The sequence below is a fragment of the Parasteatoda tepidariorum genome, chromosome 4, assembly GCF_982258835.1.
Source record: "Parasteatoda tepidariorum strain Cologne lab strain chromosome 4, Ptep-v5.0, whole genome shotgun sequence".
NCBI lineage: Eukaryota > Metazoa > Arthropoda > Arachnida > Araneae > Theridiidae > Parasteatoda > Parasteatoda tepidariorum.
In genome coordinates, this window is record NC_141758.1 from 44,201,685 (window position 1) to 44,218,407 (window position 16,723).

The 16,723-nt window shown below is 27.3% G+C and overlaps 1 protein-coding gene across 1 annotated transcript in view; it reads right to left on the minus strand.

The window, feature by feature from the left end:
* The window catches only part of spt4 (Transcription elongation factor subunit spt4), a 43,830-nt gene extending 27,234 nt beyond the window's left edge, over positions 1-16,596 (minus strand). The window contains exons 1-2 of the mRNA XM_071182228.2: positions 16,417-16,596; positions 15,331-15,437 (exon numbers count right to left, since the gene is read on the minus strand). Of these exons, the coding sequence (XP_071038329.1) occupies positions 15,331-15,437; positions 16,417-16,485 (176 nt within the window). The 5' untranslated portion in view covers positions 16,486-16,596. The remainder of the gene's footprint in view (positions 1-15,330; positions 15,438-16,416) is intronic.
* Positions 16,597-16,723: the final 127 nt, after the last annotated feature.

A 16,723-nucleotide genomic window follows, 5' to 3' on the forward strand; every position in this document is an offset into this window, starting at 1 on the left:
TGAAGGACACTTTCCCTGAATTTTTTTTTTTTCGTAAGCTGTAAAACAAACATAAAATATACTGGGGACATGAAAATGACTGTTTTTGTGAGAATGACCCATATATATATATATATATATATTGAAATACCAGGAAAGGATTGAGAGTTATTGAATTAACTTGATTATTAAAGAGGTTTGATAATTGAATCTAATTATTGAAGAGGTTTATAACCGTCATCTCCCATGCCAACGATTCTCTATTGTGAGCTTCAAACTAGTGAATTTGACAATTATTGGAATAAATCGTAGCCTAACTTGTACTTGTATGATAACAATTTTTTTTAAAGAATTATAAAGTAAAAAAAAAAAAATTTTGCTCATTACTAGTTTTAGAAAATCAGTTTTGGATTGTATAAATTTAATATGACAGTTATTATTTTTAAAAATAATTTTAATAAATATTAAAAACTATTTCTTTTCTAGTATCTTTTTTTCTAAAAAAAAAAAAAAAAAAAAAAAAAAAAGTTTCAACCCTTTTAGTTGAAATCTTAAACGAGTTGGTCAGGAACAAAGAAAAACGCAACAAATCCACTCTTTACGAGAGAAAAACTGCATGGCAACAAGCGTACTCGCGAGAAGCGAAGTGAAGAACTCGCACAAAATTAAATTTCTGATCATGAACAGGATGCAATCAGTCTTATTAAAACAGAAGATACCCGATGAGAAAAACCCTGTCGAATTAGTAATCAGTACGGCAAATGCTAGTTTTTACGGAATTGATGAGCCGAATCAGTCCATACTCATATAAAAAGATGCAAGTTGTTAATTCTGTCATATATTTCGGATGCGTTTGTAAAAATCTCAAGGTCACATTTTACAAGATGACATTACGGACTACCCAGCCGTGCGATTAATTTCTTATAAATAGATCACCAGCGGGCAGCATTCCTGAACGTTTTCACATCAAAAAAACAGCTTTATTTTTGTTATTATTCCAAACACTTTCACCTCTTACTCCTCCCCCTTTGTTTCATTTGCAGAAGATATGGTTTTTCTCCAGAAGGCCTAGTTAGCGGCAAGGTGACTTTGCTTGTCACACAAGCAATGAACCAAGTTCTTGAGACCAAGATAGTAATTGGTGAGCTAATCTTAATCGCGTTCCTCTTCTACTTGACTATGAAAACCACGTAGGGACTTCCAAATATAAAGAGAGGATGGCACGAAACTAAATTTCGCCTAGGAAAGAGGATAGTAGGCATAAAAGCATTCATTTCCAGTTCCATGACTAACATTTATAAGGTCATATATGACAAGACTTAATGGAATATGACCTAAGGGTTTTCTTCAGTTATATAGCTTGCAGAAGACAATGGGCGTATCTCAAAAGGCAACAGAAACATACGATTTTCAGTTTCAAAAGATAAAGTTGTGCAAACTCAATTAACTATTCCATTGCAGCCGCTATAAAAAGAAGAAGAAAAAGAAGAGCTTTTTAGGTGGATGGTGGACCAACTGGTTTGTTACATTTATAAATATAGTAGTCACAGATTAATTTATAGAATGAAACTAGATTCTCTAAGGAAGAAAGTTCTCTCCAAATTATTTCAATGAAATATAAATTAACATCTCGGAAAAGTTATATAGGCTGCTGGCACTATAATTGGGATCATTGTGAGTTGCATTATTCGTCCCTAGGCAGTGTTATCACAAAAAGGCTCATTATTTTACTGATTTTTCAAAAGTGAAATTCAAAATAGAGGTGCGAAATTTAAGAACAGAGACTACATTTGTAAATTACCCCCATTTTAAAACATAAAAAATATTATGACAAGCAAATTAATTCTACCAAGTAAACACTCTAGAATTACTGACTGAATATTTAACCATAAACGATTATTCTACATTATTTCAATTTTTTGCATTATTTAAGGGTTAATTAGATAAAATTGTGTGTTTTTTTTTTAAATCTTATTTCGAAAATACATTAAATTTAATTTCAATGCTTTTTTTTGTTTTATTTATTTTATAATTTTAAGCGTACACATTGCACGTTTAAGTAAATATCTTCACAGATGATAAACTTGTGCAAACATATCAGTGAACGTAGAGAGAGACAATTTTACTATTTAAAAAAAAAAAAAAACAATTTTAACAAACTCACGACAAATTTTTGAATAGTGTAACTCAAGCCTCATGCCTGAAATATGCGTCTGAAAGCGTGCTTGATATCGCAAGGATTGAGTTGCAATACTTAGGATTGAAGTAAAATGTTAGGAAAATTTTTGAAAAATACTGCTGAATTACAACGTGTGCCATATACAGTATTTATTTTTATTTCAATCTAAGCAAAAACGTAATCTAACAAATGTACTTTATCTCTTTCAAAAATAATTTTTTTAAAAAAAATAAAAAAATTTTTTAACTCTAGAATGCCCAAGGAAGTCATTTTGACTGCTTTTAATTTCAATTAGAAAAACAATGATGCATATAATGTCAGAATTTATTAGAATTTTGTGACTTTTTGTACAACATAAAATTTTTTTTATTGTTAATATCTACTAATAACTTGTTACATAACTGTAAATAACATTAAAAAAAATATTAAATATTAATTTAAAATATTAAATATTAACTAAATCCAAAGTTATAAATATATTAAAAGACTCAAACACCAATGAAAAATGGCTATATCTATTTCAGAGCGCTAAAAAAAATTCATTATTAAAATTACCTTTTTTTGGCCCATATTTCATTACATAGATGGGAAATATCGATGAACTAATCAGTATATTTAGAACAATAAATAAATGTCTATGTTCTCTAAATTGTAATTGTTTACTGCAATACATCAAAAAAACATTAATAATTTTTTTTCTTCCATACTTTAAAAGGTAAATTTTAAAATTATATCCTATGACATTTTTTAAGGACAAACTACACCGATTTAGTTCTATTTATTTTAAATTTTAAAACTTATATTCAACCCTTTAACAGCAGTTTTGAACCTAATTTTTTTGTTTTATAATGAAGCAATTTTTTGTTTTATACAAAATTTGAAAAGTGCTTGAATAGCTGAATATCAATCTTTATTTAAACAGCTTTGTGTAATATTTATTATTATAATATTCATTATTATAATTACGAGTTTCAAATTTTATTAATACTTCGTTTTAAGGGAATAACTTTTTCACTCCTATTCCAATGATAATATTTTGCGATAAAGAATTATTTCTGACTTTTAGAGGGGGAAAAATTATTTTAGGCTTACGAAAATAGTAAAAACAAAAAATTTTAGAGTTGTTTTCATAACTAAATTATGTTACGTAAAAAAAATAAAAAAATCTCACGATTTTTTTTTCATGTATAATATTTATTACTTTCGTTATTTATTTCTATTATTTTGTTATGTTTTCAGCAATATTTTGAAGGTATTTTATCACTGAACAACAAAAAAAGATTCAAGAAAAAGACAATCGATAAAAATAGGCACGATCACATGATTCAAGTATATTCGCAAGGGATCATGTGACTATAAATCACGTTTCAAATATATAAACTCCCTCATTAGTCACGATGCTTAACTACAGCTAACTAATAATTTTGAACTAGGGGAAGAACCCAACAGATAAGATACACCAAAAGCATCAACAGTAAAATAACTTACTTCATCGATAAAGTGTTAGCTAGCGGTTGAAACAGCAAACGCATAAATTAGGGGTTGCAAAAAAAAGTGATTGAAAACGGGTAAAATAAGAACGCATAAATTACAGAACGAAAGAAAAACCATTGGAAAAACGGGTAAAAAACGCTTTGACGAGTGAGATAAAAACTCCAATCTTTATTGGGCCAGTAGAACGCATTAAATCAACATTATCTTCAACCATACCGGGGATCGAAAACCAAAAACAGAACTGAAAGAAAAACAAAAGCCGATACAGGTGGTGGTAATTTTCTCTTGCGGATCCCAGTAGAAAAACTCGTATAAAATCAGAGGCATACCATAAACAATTTATTTTTCTTTTTTTTTTTCGCTTGAAATAAGCAAAATATTTTTTTTAACGAGGATGCGCTGATAGAGGAGGGGTAGAGGGAATCACCGACAAAAAAAGATGAGATAACCTTCATGTGAGTCGAATAAATAAATAAACGAAAGTTCTGACCGTGAAAATTTTCTCTCAAGACTTAATAACTTATATGAGAAATGACCCGTAAACCTACTTTCAAAGAAAGAGACGTCTTTGTCGATTGTAATATTAGTAAACTTTAAGGCTCTTCTTTAGGGGCCTGTCCTCATATGAAATAATACTTTTATTTTTTTTAGCGAATAAAATATGCTGTTTTTATAACTGTTGTAAGTTGTTCATGACTTTGACTACATATTGTCTACTGTTAAGTACTGTCTCTCTCTTTCCAACGTCCCATGTAATTTTGAAGATCGATGGATATGAAGAAAATACAGTTTTGAAGAAGAATATTGAAGATATAGAGACAGTTTTTTTAAAAAACGAAAAGCATTTAAAATCTAGTTTTTCACTTTTCGAAAAATTACTCCACCACTGCATTGTTTGGATTAATAAAAATACGCGAGAATTGAGAATTATTTATTAATTTTAATTACTTTGAACAAAAGGGAAAAATTTCGCCTATTTGGCATTATAAATTTAATTAATTTTATTCGTTCATTATTAATTTTATTCGTTATTAATACGTTCATTTTGAAGTCAAGTCAATTAATGTTCAAGATAGTATGAAAAATTGAAAATTAAATTTTTTATTCTATTTTAAGGCACTTAAACCGTGATTTTTTTTTATATATTTATTCTTTGGCGAAAGAACAGTGAAAAACAACTTTAACGCGCAGTGCGAAAAAAAATGGCTACTTGATTTTTTAACTGTTCAATTTCTTTCTTTGATTAAATTAAACACATTAAAAAAAGGCGAAATATAGTACTTAATACTATTTATCGCTGTTAATTTTTAGTCCAGTGAGGTTCTGACGAGATTAATACTCTAAACGAGAAACAAATTTAATGTAAATAAATAAACAGAAGGAAGATCGTTATGCAAATTTGAATAAAATTATTTTACTTTAAAGAACAAACTGAAGAGGGAAAAAAATTTAAGTAAGCATGTTTGCTTACGTAATAGTGAACGACTCAGTGACTTCAGTAGGTGCTTGAATACCTGAAGCAAACTCCTCGATTAGTTGCCTCTAAATAAAGCAATTAATCCAATTCGGGGGGAAAATAATTTAATAAAAAAAGAAAAGTCTCAGATAATAAATTCCTTAACTTAAATTCCTTCCTATTTCTTTTTATGTAATGTAGGGGGAAAACTTTTCTAAGGGTAAAAAATTATTTATATTTAATTATTTTTCGGTGAGACAAAAGGAAAATTTAATTTTAATTTAAAACTTCATGAATTTTTTATTCAATCTATTTTATTTCTCATAAAACATTTTGCTTGAATCAAATTTTTACCAATTAAAAAATTTAATTTCATACTAATATTAGTAACAGATTTAAAGTTTCTGTGTCTATAGATGCCTCCCCCAGAAGCAGTAGCCCCCTTTATGCTTGAAACTAGAACGGCCTTAACAAATACAAACAGCAAAAGCAATTGTAAATACGCAATTGTACCAACCAGCACAAGACTTGAAAAATCGTGATATAAGAAAATTGCGAAATTTCACTCGATGCATGAACCATGGTTATACTTATCTATTTAATATATAAGCTAAGAACGTCATACATTATAGAACTATAAATAATAGTCAAAGACAACAAAATAGACACTTTTCCCTTATTTGTGATTAATTATTTCAACAAAATACTACAAGGGAAAATCTTGCACTGTTTCACGGATGACACGTGCTTTAGTAAGGCACGAAAATAAAACTTTCCCCCAACTTATAGAAGGAATCGCACGCCACAAATTGTTACCTCGTAACATTTTAAGGATGTTGCTGTAATTCAACCTTGAGTCAATCAATTTTTAAAAAAAAGAAAGTAAAAGTATTCCATAAACTTAAGATAACAGTCTAAGGATACTAATGGACAATTCAATACTTTTTGTGTCAAGGACATATAGTATCTTCCCAAGATACTGTAATTCTCCGAAATAACTAATCCGCACACCCAGAGGATCGCGAGGGGTGTTAAAAATCAAGGTCGTCACAATTTTTTTTTCGCTTCTCCTTTCTTTATCTTTAATGAATGAATACAAAAAGAAGAAAAGAAATCCAAAGAGATGAAAAGCAAACAAAAAAGAATTTAAACGCGAGGCGGAGAGGGACAATTCTATAAGGTTAATATTATTTTTTTTAGACTCGATCTACATGTAATCTGTAGCATATACAAATGTAGTTAAATACTGATTCAATGATCCTAATCCTAGCTTAGAAACTAATTCTAATAAGGACTTTGGATCACTAGATTCAATGACTCGATCAAATCATTGCTTTGTATCAGAACATAATTAAATCAGAAACAATTCAGGTTGTTTCAGTTTAGAAATACTTTAAATTATTTAATTATTATTTTTTAGAGAGCAAGAATAACTCGAACTATTAAACGTAATCTCTGATATATGTTATGGAATAAATTACTGATACGGTGATTCGAATTAATACTGTAATCCGAATTATCACTTTACAACTAATAAGAATCAGGGATTTGAATCACTAGATTCAATAGTTTAGAGAAGAAAAAGAAAAGAAAAAACATTGCTTTGAAAAATGAAGTTGTGTTCAGAACAGATTTTAATAAGAATAAATTGATGATAGAATCAAATCACCGAATTAATACGGTGATTCGAATTATCACTTTACAATTAATTCGAATCAAGGATTTGAATCATGAGATTCAATGGTTGAAAAAAAAATTGCTTTGAAAAACAAGGATTTGTTCAGAACAGATTTTAATAAGAATAAATTGATGATCGAATCAAATTACCGAATTAATACTGTAATCCGAATTATCACTTTACAACTAATCCGAATTATCACTTTACAACTAATACGAATTATTTGAATCACTAGATTCAATGGTTCATAAAAAAAACTAAGAAAGTAAAAAAATTATTGCTTTGAAAAATAAAGATTTGTTCAGAACAGAATGAAATAAGAAAAAAATTTGGTTGTTGCAATTTAGAAATACTTTAAATTACTTAATTATTATTTTTTAGAGCGCAAGAATAACTCGAACTATTAAATGTAATCTCTATTATATGTTATGGAATAAATTACTGATAAGGTGATTGGAATCAAATTACCGAATTAATGCTGTAATCCGAATTACCACTTCACAACTAACACTAATCAGGGATTTGAATCTCTAGATTCAACAGTTTAAAGAAGAAGAAAAAAATTGCTTCGAAAAACAAGGATTTGTTCAGAACAGATTTTAATAAGAATAAATTGATGATCGAATCAAATTACCGAATTAATACTGTAATCCGAATTATCACTTCACAACTAATTCGAATCTGGGATTTGAATCACTAGATTCAATGGTTAAAAAAAGAAAAAGAAAAAAAAACACATTGCTTTGAAAAACAAAGATTTGTTTAAAACAGATTTTAATAAGAATAAATTCTGGTTGTTCCAATTAAGAAATACCTTCCATTTCTAAAGAATACTACTCAATATAAAATAAAAGTAATATTTATTCCTTTTTCGTCTTTTACACAAAGCAATGATATTAATGTTTATTTAATGCTTATGATATTGCTGAGAAAATATTGACGGTAAAGTCTTTTATTATGTTATTGATATGTATGTAGAAATTCAATTTAACTAATCTGAAGCACTGATTCAGCTGATTTGAACCATTTTGATAATTTGCTTTGTCTAATTAAACATACAATTTTTAAAAAAAAATTAAATGAACTCATAGTAAACTATTTGCAAAGTTCAAATTACTGTAAAAAATTATGAATAAAAATGATAAGAATATTATATTTTGACAAGTAAAATTCTAATCCGTAAATCTATTCCTTTCCAATTAAAAAATCATTTCATAAGAATTTCAAAAAAGTGAATAAATATTATGTTTAATATATGATAACGAAATAATATACTTACCCAAAGAAAAAACATCTACTAAATAAATACCTGATACAAATAAAAAAATAAAAACATTAAATTAATGAAGCTACTTAATCAGAAATAAGGTTTATGATTTGTATTTAGAGAACTTCGATAAATTCTTTTAAGCATTGAGTTCTAAATACAAAAAGTACGTTCATTAAGTTTACGTTTAGAACGATAAAATTTATTTTTTGTTTAATTTTTACATAATAAAAATGTAAACAAATTCTAGTTTCACATTTTTCAGAAAAATATAATTTAGATATTTCAAAATAGTTTGTCACTCAAAAAATGTTTAGATGTCTTTTTCCAATTCGTTAATAAGCGATGTTTTAAAGTGAGAGGGGAAAAAAAAAGTTTTTTTTTTATCATAGGATTCTATAAATAGTGCATTTTAAGTGATTGTTTTCTAATTTCCAATGGTCTGAAAGAAAAACATAAAAATGAATATTTAAGCAGACTAAATTTAAAATATTGTTTCAAAGTGATTTCATATTCAAAACTGTATCGATAATTTTTCTCTATTCAATAAAAAACAAATGCAATGTTCTAAAATGTTTTTTTTTAGAAATTCTTTTGTATAAACAACGATACTAAGAATGGTGAATTTATAGAATTGTTTTGAAATTTCCAATTTTCGAACTTATATTACACGAACGGTAGAAACTCAATTTCTTGATAATTTGAGAAAGCATCAGTATTTCAATTTAAATATTTTTCTTGTCACTTAAAGCTCGCTATTTTTTTTTTTTTTTTAATTATTTCAATATTCCGTTATATTTTTCGTACTCCTAACACCAAATCACATTCTTTTGATATTTAGTAGACAATTTTTATATTATTTATTTCTTTTCTTATTTTTATAAATTACTTACCTTGTTATGTCATTTGTGTCACACAAACATGTTATCGCAATGTGAATAAAAAAAAAGAAAGTCAATTAAAATTTTCAGAGGAATATAAATTAATCAAACCAACGAAATCAGCCCAGTCGTCGCTATATAAATGGCTCATACAAAAAAGGAGTGGAGGGCCATCGCTATCTAGGTCCATAGTACAAGTGAATTTTATTATATATATACCTTTATACCTATTCCATGAAAAGACGGAAATCAATCAAAGGTCATATTAAAATTAAATTCCAATCCTATGCAGAAATAGTATTTAAAAAACACCCTTGATTTTCTGAGTTAATTGATGAAAATATATAAAATATCGATGTAACCTCTATAATCCGGATATTTCAATTATCTGAAGTAGGTCCAGTCCAAATTACTTCAGATAATCAAGGGCTTGTTAGATTAAAAATGTATTTCTTACACAGAATTTATAAGAAACATTACCCTTCCTCCGCCATTGAAAGCTTTAAGGCTTATTTGATTTGTTGTGACGTTAAGAAAAATCCTGTATGGCTACACACGTACTAAACACAATGCTGTAACTAAATATAGAAGAGAATGGGCAAAAAATATGAATAAAAAATGATATGTCACTTTTTTTATAGTATTCCTATCCCCCTATACGCAGTCGTAATCCCTCCTTTCCTTTCGGCCCCATCCCACATAACACCTATAAATCATTAATCACACTTAGAATAACTGATGACACTGTAAGAATCATCAGGAGTTGGGGGATTGCGAAACAGGCAGATGCTCGCCAACTACAAATACACCATATATACCGGCAAATATAATAGGTGCGAGGAGTTTTCGCAAAGGGAATATAGAATGAATAATCAACTGGTATATGTAGTAAAACAAATTTAAAATTAAATCTTAATCGAATTCAGCAGGTTCCACTTAAAAGCGAGAATCTGGATTTAACGAAAAAAGTCGTATTAAATATAATAATAGCGAATATAATAGGTGCGAGGAGTTTTCGCAAAGAGAATATAGAATGAATAATCAACTGGTATGTCTAGTAAAACAAATTTAAAATTAAATCTTAATCGAATTCAGCAGGTTTCACTTAAAAGCGAGAATCTGGATTTAACGAAAAAAGTCGTATTAAATATAATAATAGCGAATATAATAGGTGCGAGGAGTTTTCGCAAAGAGAATATAGAATGAATAATCAACTGGTATATCTAGTAAAACAAATTTAAAATTAAATCTTAATCGAATTCAGCAGGTTCCACTTAAAAGCGAGAATCTGGATTTAACGAAAAAAGTCGTATTAAATATAATAAAAGGAAATATAATAGGTGCGAGGAGTTTTCGCAAAGAGAATATAGAATGAATAATCAACTGGTATATCTAGTAAAACAAATTTAAAATTAAATCTTAATCGAATTCAGCAGGTTCCACTTAAAAGCGAGAATCTGGATTTAACGAAAAAAGTCGTATTAAATAATATAAAAATCAAATATAATAGGTGCGAGGAGTTTTCGCAAAGAGAATATAGAATGAATAATCAACTGGTATATCTAGTAAAACAAATTTAAAATTAAATCTTAATCGAATTCAGCAGGTTCCACTTAAAAGCGAGAATCTGGATTTAACGAAAAAAGTCGTATTAAATATAATAAAAGGAAATATAATAGGTGCGAGGAGTTTTCGCAAAGAAAATATAGAATGAATAATCAACTGGTATATCTAGTAAAACAAATTTAAAATTAAATCTTAATCGAATTCAGCAGGTTCCACTTAAAAGCGAGAATCTGGATTTAACGAAAAAAGTCGTATTAAATATAATAATAGCAAATAGAATAGGTGCGAGGAGTTTTCGCAAAGAGAATATAGAATGAATAATCAACTGGTATATCTAGTAAAACAAATTTAAAATTAAATCTTAATCGAATTCAATAGGTTCCACTTAAAACGAGAATCTGGATTTAACGAAAAAAGTCGTATTAAGGAGTCGATAAAAGGAGAGTCTTTCGTAAGGTACACTGCGAAAAAAAAAGGGTGGCCTCAAACACGCTATTTAATTATTGCAGCCGATATTTTAAGTTATGAAATCAGACACAAAAACATACGTTCTCTGAATAAGCATACCTTCTATTTGGATTTCGAACCCACAAAATGTAAGGGGGTAGCCGGAATGTGGGAAATTTTGCCTAATAGTTTGGTCAGGAGAGCGGTCCGAAATTTTGAACCCTTGAATGTTAATATATTACTTTTTGCGTATTCGCCATATCTCGAGAACTCTAGCGAATCGAAATTTTTTTTTGCATACAATTATAAAATTTCCTTATCCAAAAACAATTTCATGCCAAAATTTTTTTTAGTAATTATTATTTAATTTTATTAAATAGTCGAAAAATTTTAAATAGTAAGGTATATCATTTTTTACGTCATTTCAAAGAATGTAATATTACATAGCCAAGCTGTAAAATTTTAGCGAAATGAACTTAATAATTCCTGAGAAATCGAATTTTAAAAATACGACTTTTTCAAAGTTCGATTTCTCAGAACTATTCCGAATCCGTGAAAAAAGGGTATGTTTATTCAGAGAAAGTTCGTTTTCGTGTCTGATTTCGTACATTTACAGGTCTGGACCGGCATTTGGTCTAGTTCTATTTTGATTTTAGTTTGTGCATTAACTGAACATAAATGAACTAAAAATGGTTCTCATTATAAGACAAAAACGAAAAAGAACGAAAATAAACGTTGAGTATTGCTATCAGAGAGATATATTTCGTTATTGTTGAATTTGGGTATTTTTATTCCATGCGAAATACTAATTCGATTTTTCATAAATAAATGCATGTCCTTATCATAATCCATTCAATATATTATTATTATAAAAAATTTTCTTTTCACTTTTGTCTATCTTTCACCACGAGTATTTTAATTACTAAATAATATAAAACTAACGGAAAAAATTAATAATGAATAACTAATCCGAAATAAATGAAATTACAGGTTTCGAAAATCATAATTTAAGGTAGAAAAAAAAAGACCTATCACTCGGAAACCCTGTGATCCTTTAACGGATTTTTAGGGTTCCGCGAAACTCCACTTGGAAACCGCTGCTATGCACATTTTTAAAACAGTAGCAGAAGAATATTGCTTCTGTTACGCTCCAAATTTATTCAACTTAAGAGAAGTTTAATTGTTCTTTATCGTTTAACTGCTGAATTTTCCTGTGACGTCATTATTCTTTATTAAATAATTATTATTTTATTAATATTTTAAATATCTCAGTAAAATCGAATCAACAGCAAGCAGAAAAGTTAAAATCTTAAAGAATACTAAAATACAATTCGCGAATTTCACAAACTAGGGAACATTTCATGGTCTGATCATTTTACTTTAAATGCACCAATCAAATTCTCAATTTCTAAATGTATATTTTATATAAACTTTTATTTTGATAAAAAAAAAGTGACAAAAGAATATTGGCGGTGCAGCGTTGGAAAGCATCTTGTATGGAAATGAAACGTTTGCTTTCAAAACATTTTAAATTCTGCACAAAATCCTTTATTTGTAAAAAAAGAAAGAATATTTACACTCTTTTCTTAAGATGAAAACCGATTAAACTTTTCAATTTATTTTCGATTGGCATCGTTTAGAACAGCTAAGTGACAGGGAAGTGATCAATTTTTTTTTTCCTTCAAAGAAAATGAAGGTTTCAAAAATAGACACTACAAAAAAGATGTTGATTTAAACTGAACAAAGATTTTCAGAGGAGGTGGCGAGCTTTTAGACACAATGGCAAAAATCCATTAATTCTAACAGGAAAGGCAAATAAAATGAAAAACGGGATTTTTATCATCCTTTATGAAGCCTTGCTGTCAACTGAACCAAATTCTTTTCCTCGTAGCTAGATTTTGAAAAAGTTTTATTCAAGTAAAGTTAAAAGATTAAAAAATTTCAAATAAACTGTAAAACAAAAATTAACAGCCTTTTATTTAAACTCTTGAATGTAAATCCCTGACTTTAAAATACATCTAATAAAAACAAGAGAATTAAAAAATTTTGTATTTAATCCTTTTGTCTTAAATAGTTCAAAACCAGGTATGATAGTGTAGTTTAATGTGAGGATTGCTTAACAGTTAAATATAAATAAATCATAATTTTTAATTTGAAGTATCGTTTTTGAAACATACACAAAAGAAATAGTTACCCCTCCCCCACTAGTTAGTCCCCTATGAAGATTCAGCACTATTTATTATAAAAAAAATACAGAATGATAGATAATAAATTTCCATTGAAGGTCTCCGGACAGCATAATAATGAACCACATTTTAAAAGTGTTCACAAGAGAAGTTTTGGTGAATAGTATCAAAATTTCCAAGCATACTAAAAGATTATTCAGAGTATTGAGGAGTTATTTAAAGATATTCTGGAAGCTTGCGAAGTACCTATTTCAAAATTTTACGAAACAGTGTGATGTAAAAATGTCAACTTTGGAAAAAGTTGGCTTATCATAAACTAGATTCTCCTAAACTGTTGTGAGTAGAGTCTTTCCTAAACGTCGCTGCAATAACTTGCAAGTTTACATACAATTTCAACTACAAATTGTGCTGATAATGTAAAAAATTATCGGCATCAAATAAAAATATTGGCAACTGCCTTATCAAATACTTGTTAATTACATTTTCTAATATTCACACTATTCCTTATTTTTTTTACTCATCTTTCCTTTTGAAATATTTAGAGGTGAAAATACTGTACTTAGTCGCTGTTAGGGAAACATAATTTAAAGGTAAAGAATTTAAATAATTGAATATACTAACAATATACTTGAATACATTACAAAAATAAATTCAGAATAATTTCTGAACATTAATATTTCTTTTCTTAAACTAAAATTCGTTTAGAAATACAATTTAGTAATCTGTAAAAAGGAAAAAAGCATAAATTCTGAATTGAGAGTAAATATATTACATGTACTAAAAGCAATAACTAAGTTTGCTCTACAACTAAATGAAACCAATCCAAAGAGTGAAACTAAGTTAATTTATAAGTAAGTTTTGGTTTCAAAATTATGCAGATGAAAATAACTTATTTTTGAAGTCAATAAAGTTTTTGTGTAAAATTAATGTGTTGAATGCAGTTTTAGTATTCAATGCTGCCATCTATGATTCTCAATCAGAACTAAATTCATATCTGTTTCTTAATTCAATAAGGAGTCAACAATGTTTTAAACCTTTAAAATTATAAATTTACAATTAAATGAGAAATAGTAATCAAAATGTTATTAACGCTTTCTATTGATTTTAATTCCATTTTATTTAATTTCAAAAGAGATTGGGCTAAAATATCATTGATAATGTATAAAAAAAGGAAGTTTAATCAGCTTTTATATATACTCTTTATATATGGTTTACAATTTCTTTCACATTTTTTGAACTGATACTATAATTTTAAAGACAAAGTAACGTGTAAAATATGGTTGTGAAAAACTTTTTGCATTTAAATACACAATTAGTATTTTGGAATTGATTACTTTATAATTGAATGATAGATTAACAATGATAGATCATTAGTTAAGAATGAACAGAACAGAAAAGATGCTACTGACAACAAAACCTAAAATAAAATAGTTAAAAGAAAATAGATATGCACAAAAAAAAAATTCTTTGGATGTTTTTATTAAAATAAAAATCACTTTTTAAATTATACAATAACCACACAAAGATAATTGAAAAATGAAAAAGGAAATAATTGCAAAATTAATAAACATTAAAGAAAATTCTATTATAGACAAGATTTGTTGAAATTGAATGTTTATTTCTTATTGGATTTAAATAATTTTAAAAGAAAATTTCATTTGCTAACAAATAAAAACATTAGAGAGGATAATAGCTCACATAACAAAACAAAAAAAGGATTTTTTTTAAAAATGAGCAAACTTTTACTTAAAAAATGCTTCCATTTTTTAATGATGTGAAAATAATAAAAATAATTTTGAAAAAAGAGAAATAATTATAATAATAAATAAACATTAAAAAATTTTTATTTCAGACAGTAATATAAATCTGTAGTTATTACTATTTTTTTTTTTTTTTTAATTATCAATTTTGCAATAAATTTCATCTGTAAAAATAGTACCTTTTTCTATAATGATAATTTTTATAGAAGAAGATAATTTTTTTTGTTGCACAAAACTGAACACAATGTGTCCTACATGCGTTTTATTAACTTAAGATTTTAATGCCTAATTCGAAGTACAATAAGAAAGTTTAATTAAAAAAATAACAATTTCTTCAGAAGCTAAATAAATTAAACAAAAACAAATTCAAAGCTTATTGACCTTAAAATAAATTCACATAATATCAAAACTTAGTTAATATGTAAAAATAAGCTCACCCATCAAAATTAGAACTTGTACAATCATATACAAGATCTCTATTATTTTTCAGGCCTAAAAACTCTTCACAGTTATCACACCCATCAAATTCGAATTGCTCAACAGACTGAAGAAAAGAAAAAAAATTAAATTGACTTATAAGCAAAAACATTCAGCATTTACAATAAAACAATAGCAATGAAAATTTTGCTATCTAAATATGATGTATTATTATAAAGATATTAATACCATTAGCTATATTATTATAATCAGTAAATAAATAAAATAATAATTACTTTAATAATGAAATCTCAACAACCATCAACAGTAATGTAAAGAGACGCAGGCAAGCTAGGTCCTACTACGCTAAATTAGCCCTAAGCTTCTGTAATGCAAGAATACCTTACCTCTTTTCTTTCTTGGAAATAAACTAAATAATTAAAAATAAATCGCCGATTGTTAACAGAGGTTTATTGAAGAACAATAAATGTTTAGGCTCTAGTATTTGGCATTTTTTACTTTGCTTGGCTAATAATCTTTTTTCTTTTTTTAATGCAAGTGTTAAAGTAACTCATTATTATTTTGTGAAGTTAACATTTTTAAAGCAAACAAGCGTAATCAAATGTCAGCAAATTTGAATGAATAAAATATCTTAGAAGCAGTAATGTTCTAAAACTACTCAATATCCTTTTTCGAAAACACCATCCGTTCAGAACTTCAGCTAGCAGTAACAAGTACAGGTGACAAAATTTAGTTTCCTATACTTACAAATATAAGACAGAACATAATTTCATAATGACAAAAACTACTGTAAGAAAGTCTTTATCCCAATTCATAAAAACAATTATTTATAAAAAGAGACAAATCTTTCATTGACGAATAAAACTAGGGTGCACAATAGCTATATTTTAACTTCTATTAGAAATATATCAGTGCACTATTTATAATTGTAAAATATCAAGCGCTGTCGAAAATTCCAAATAATCTAGGGAAAGAAAGGGTGAATTTTGTGCTATTAGAGTGCTTGATTGTAAGATATTAGTTGAGCTTTCTTCATTTGGCTTAGCTTTGTTCAAAGATATGCTCAGGTCTACAAAATATATTACCTTAATTATGGAACACAACAGACAAGCGCGAAGATTTCTCAGATCCTTAGGAATCGTTTCCAAAGACATAGTGGAATAAAGTTATGTTGGGTATATAAGTTTAAGTAGGAAAAATTACAGACAACTAAGAATTAATTCCAATTCACAAAATTGTGAATACATAAATGTAAACACTAAAACCTAGCCAGATACATTAACAGTAAAATTTAGATCAGATAAATTAACTGTGAGATACGATGCAGATTGTGCAGTGATAAATTCAGAAAGTTAATCAAACAAATAAAATAGAAAATATTTTAATTTTTTT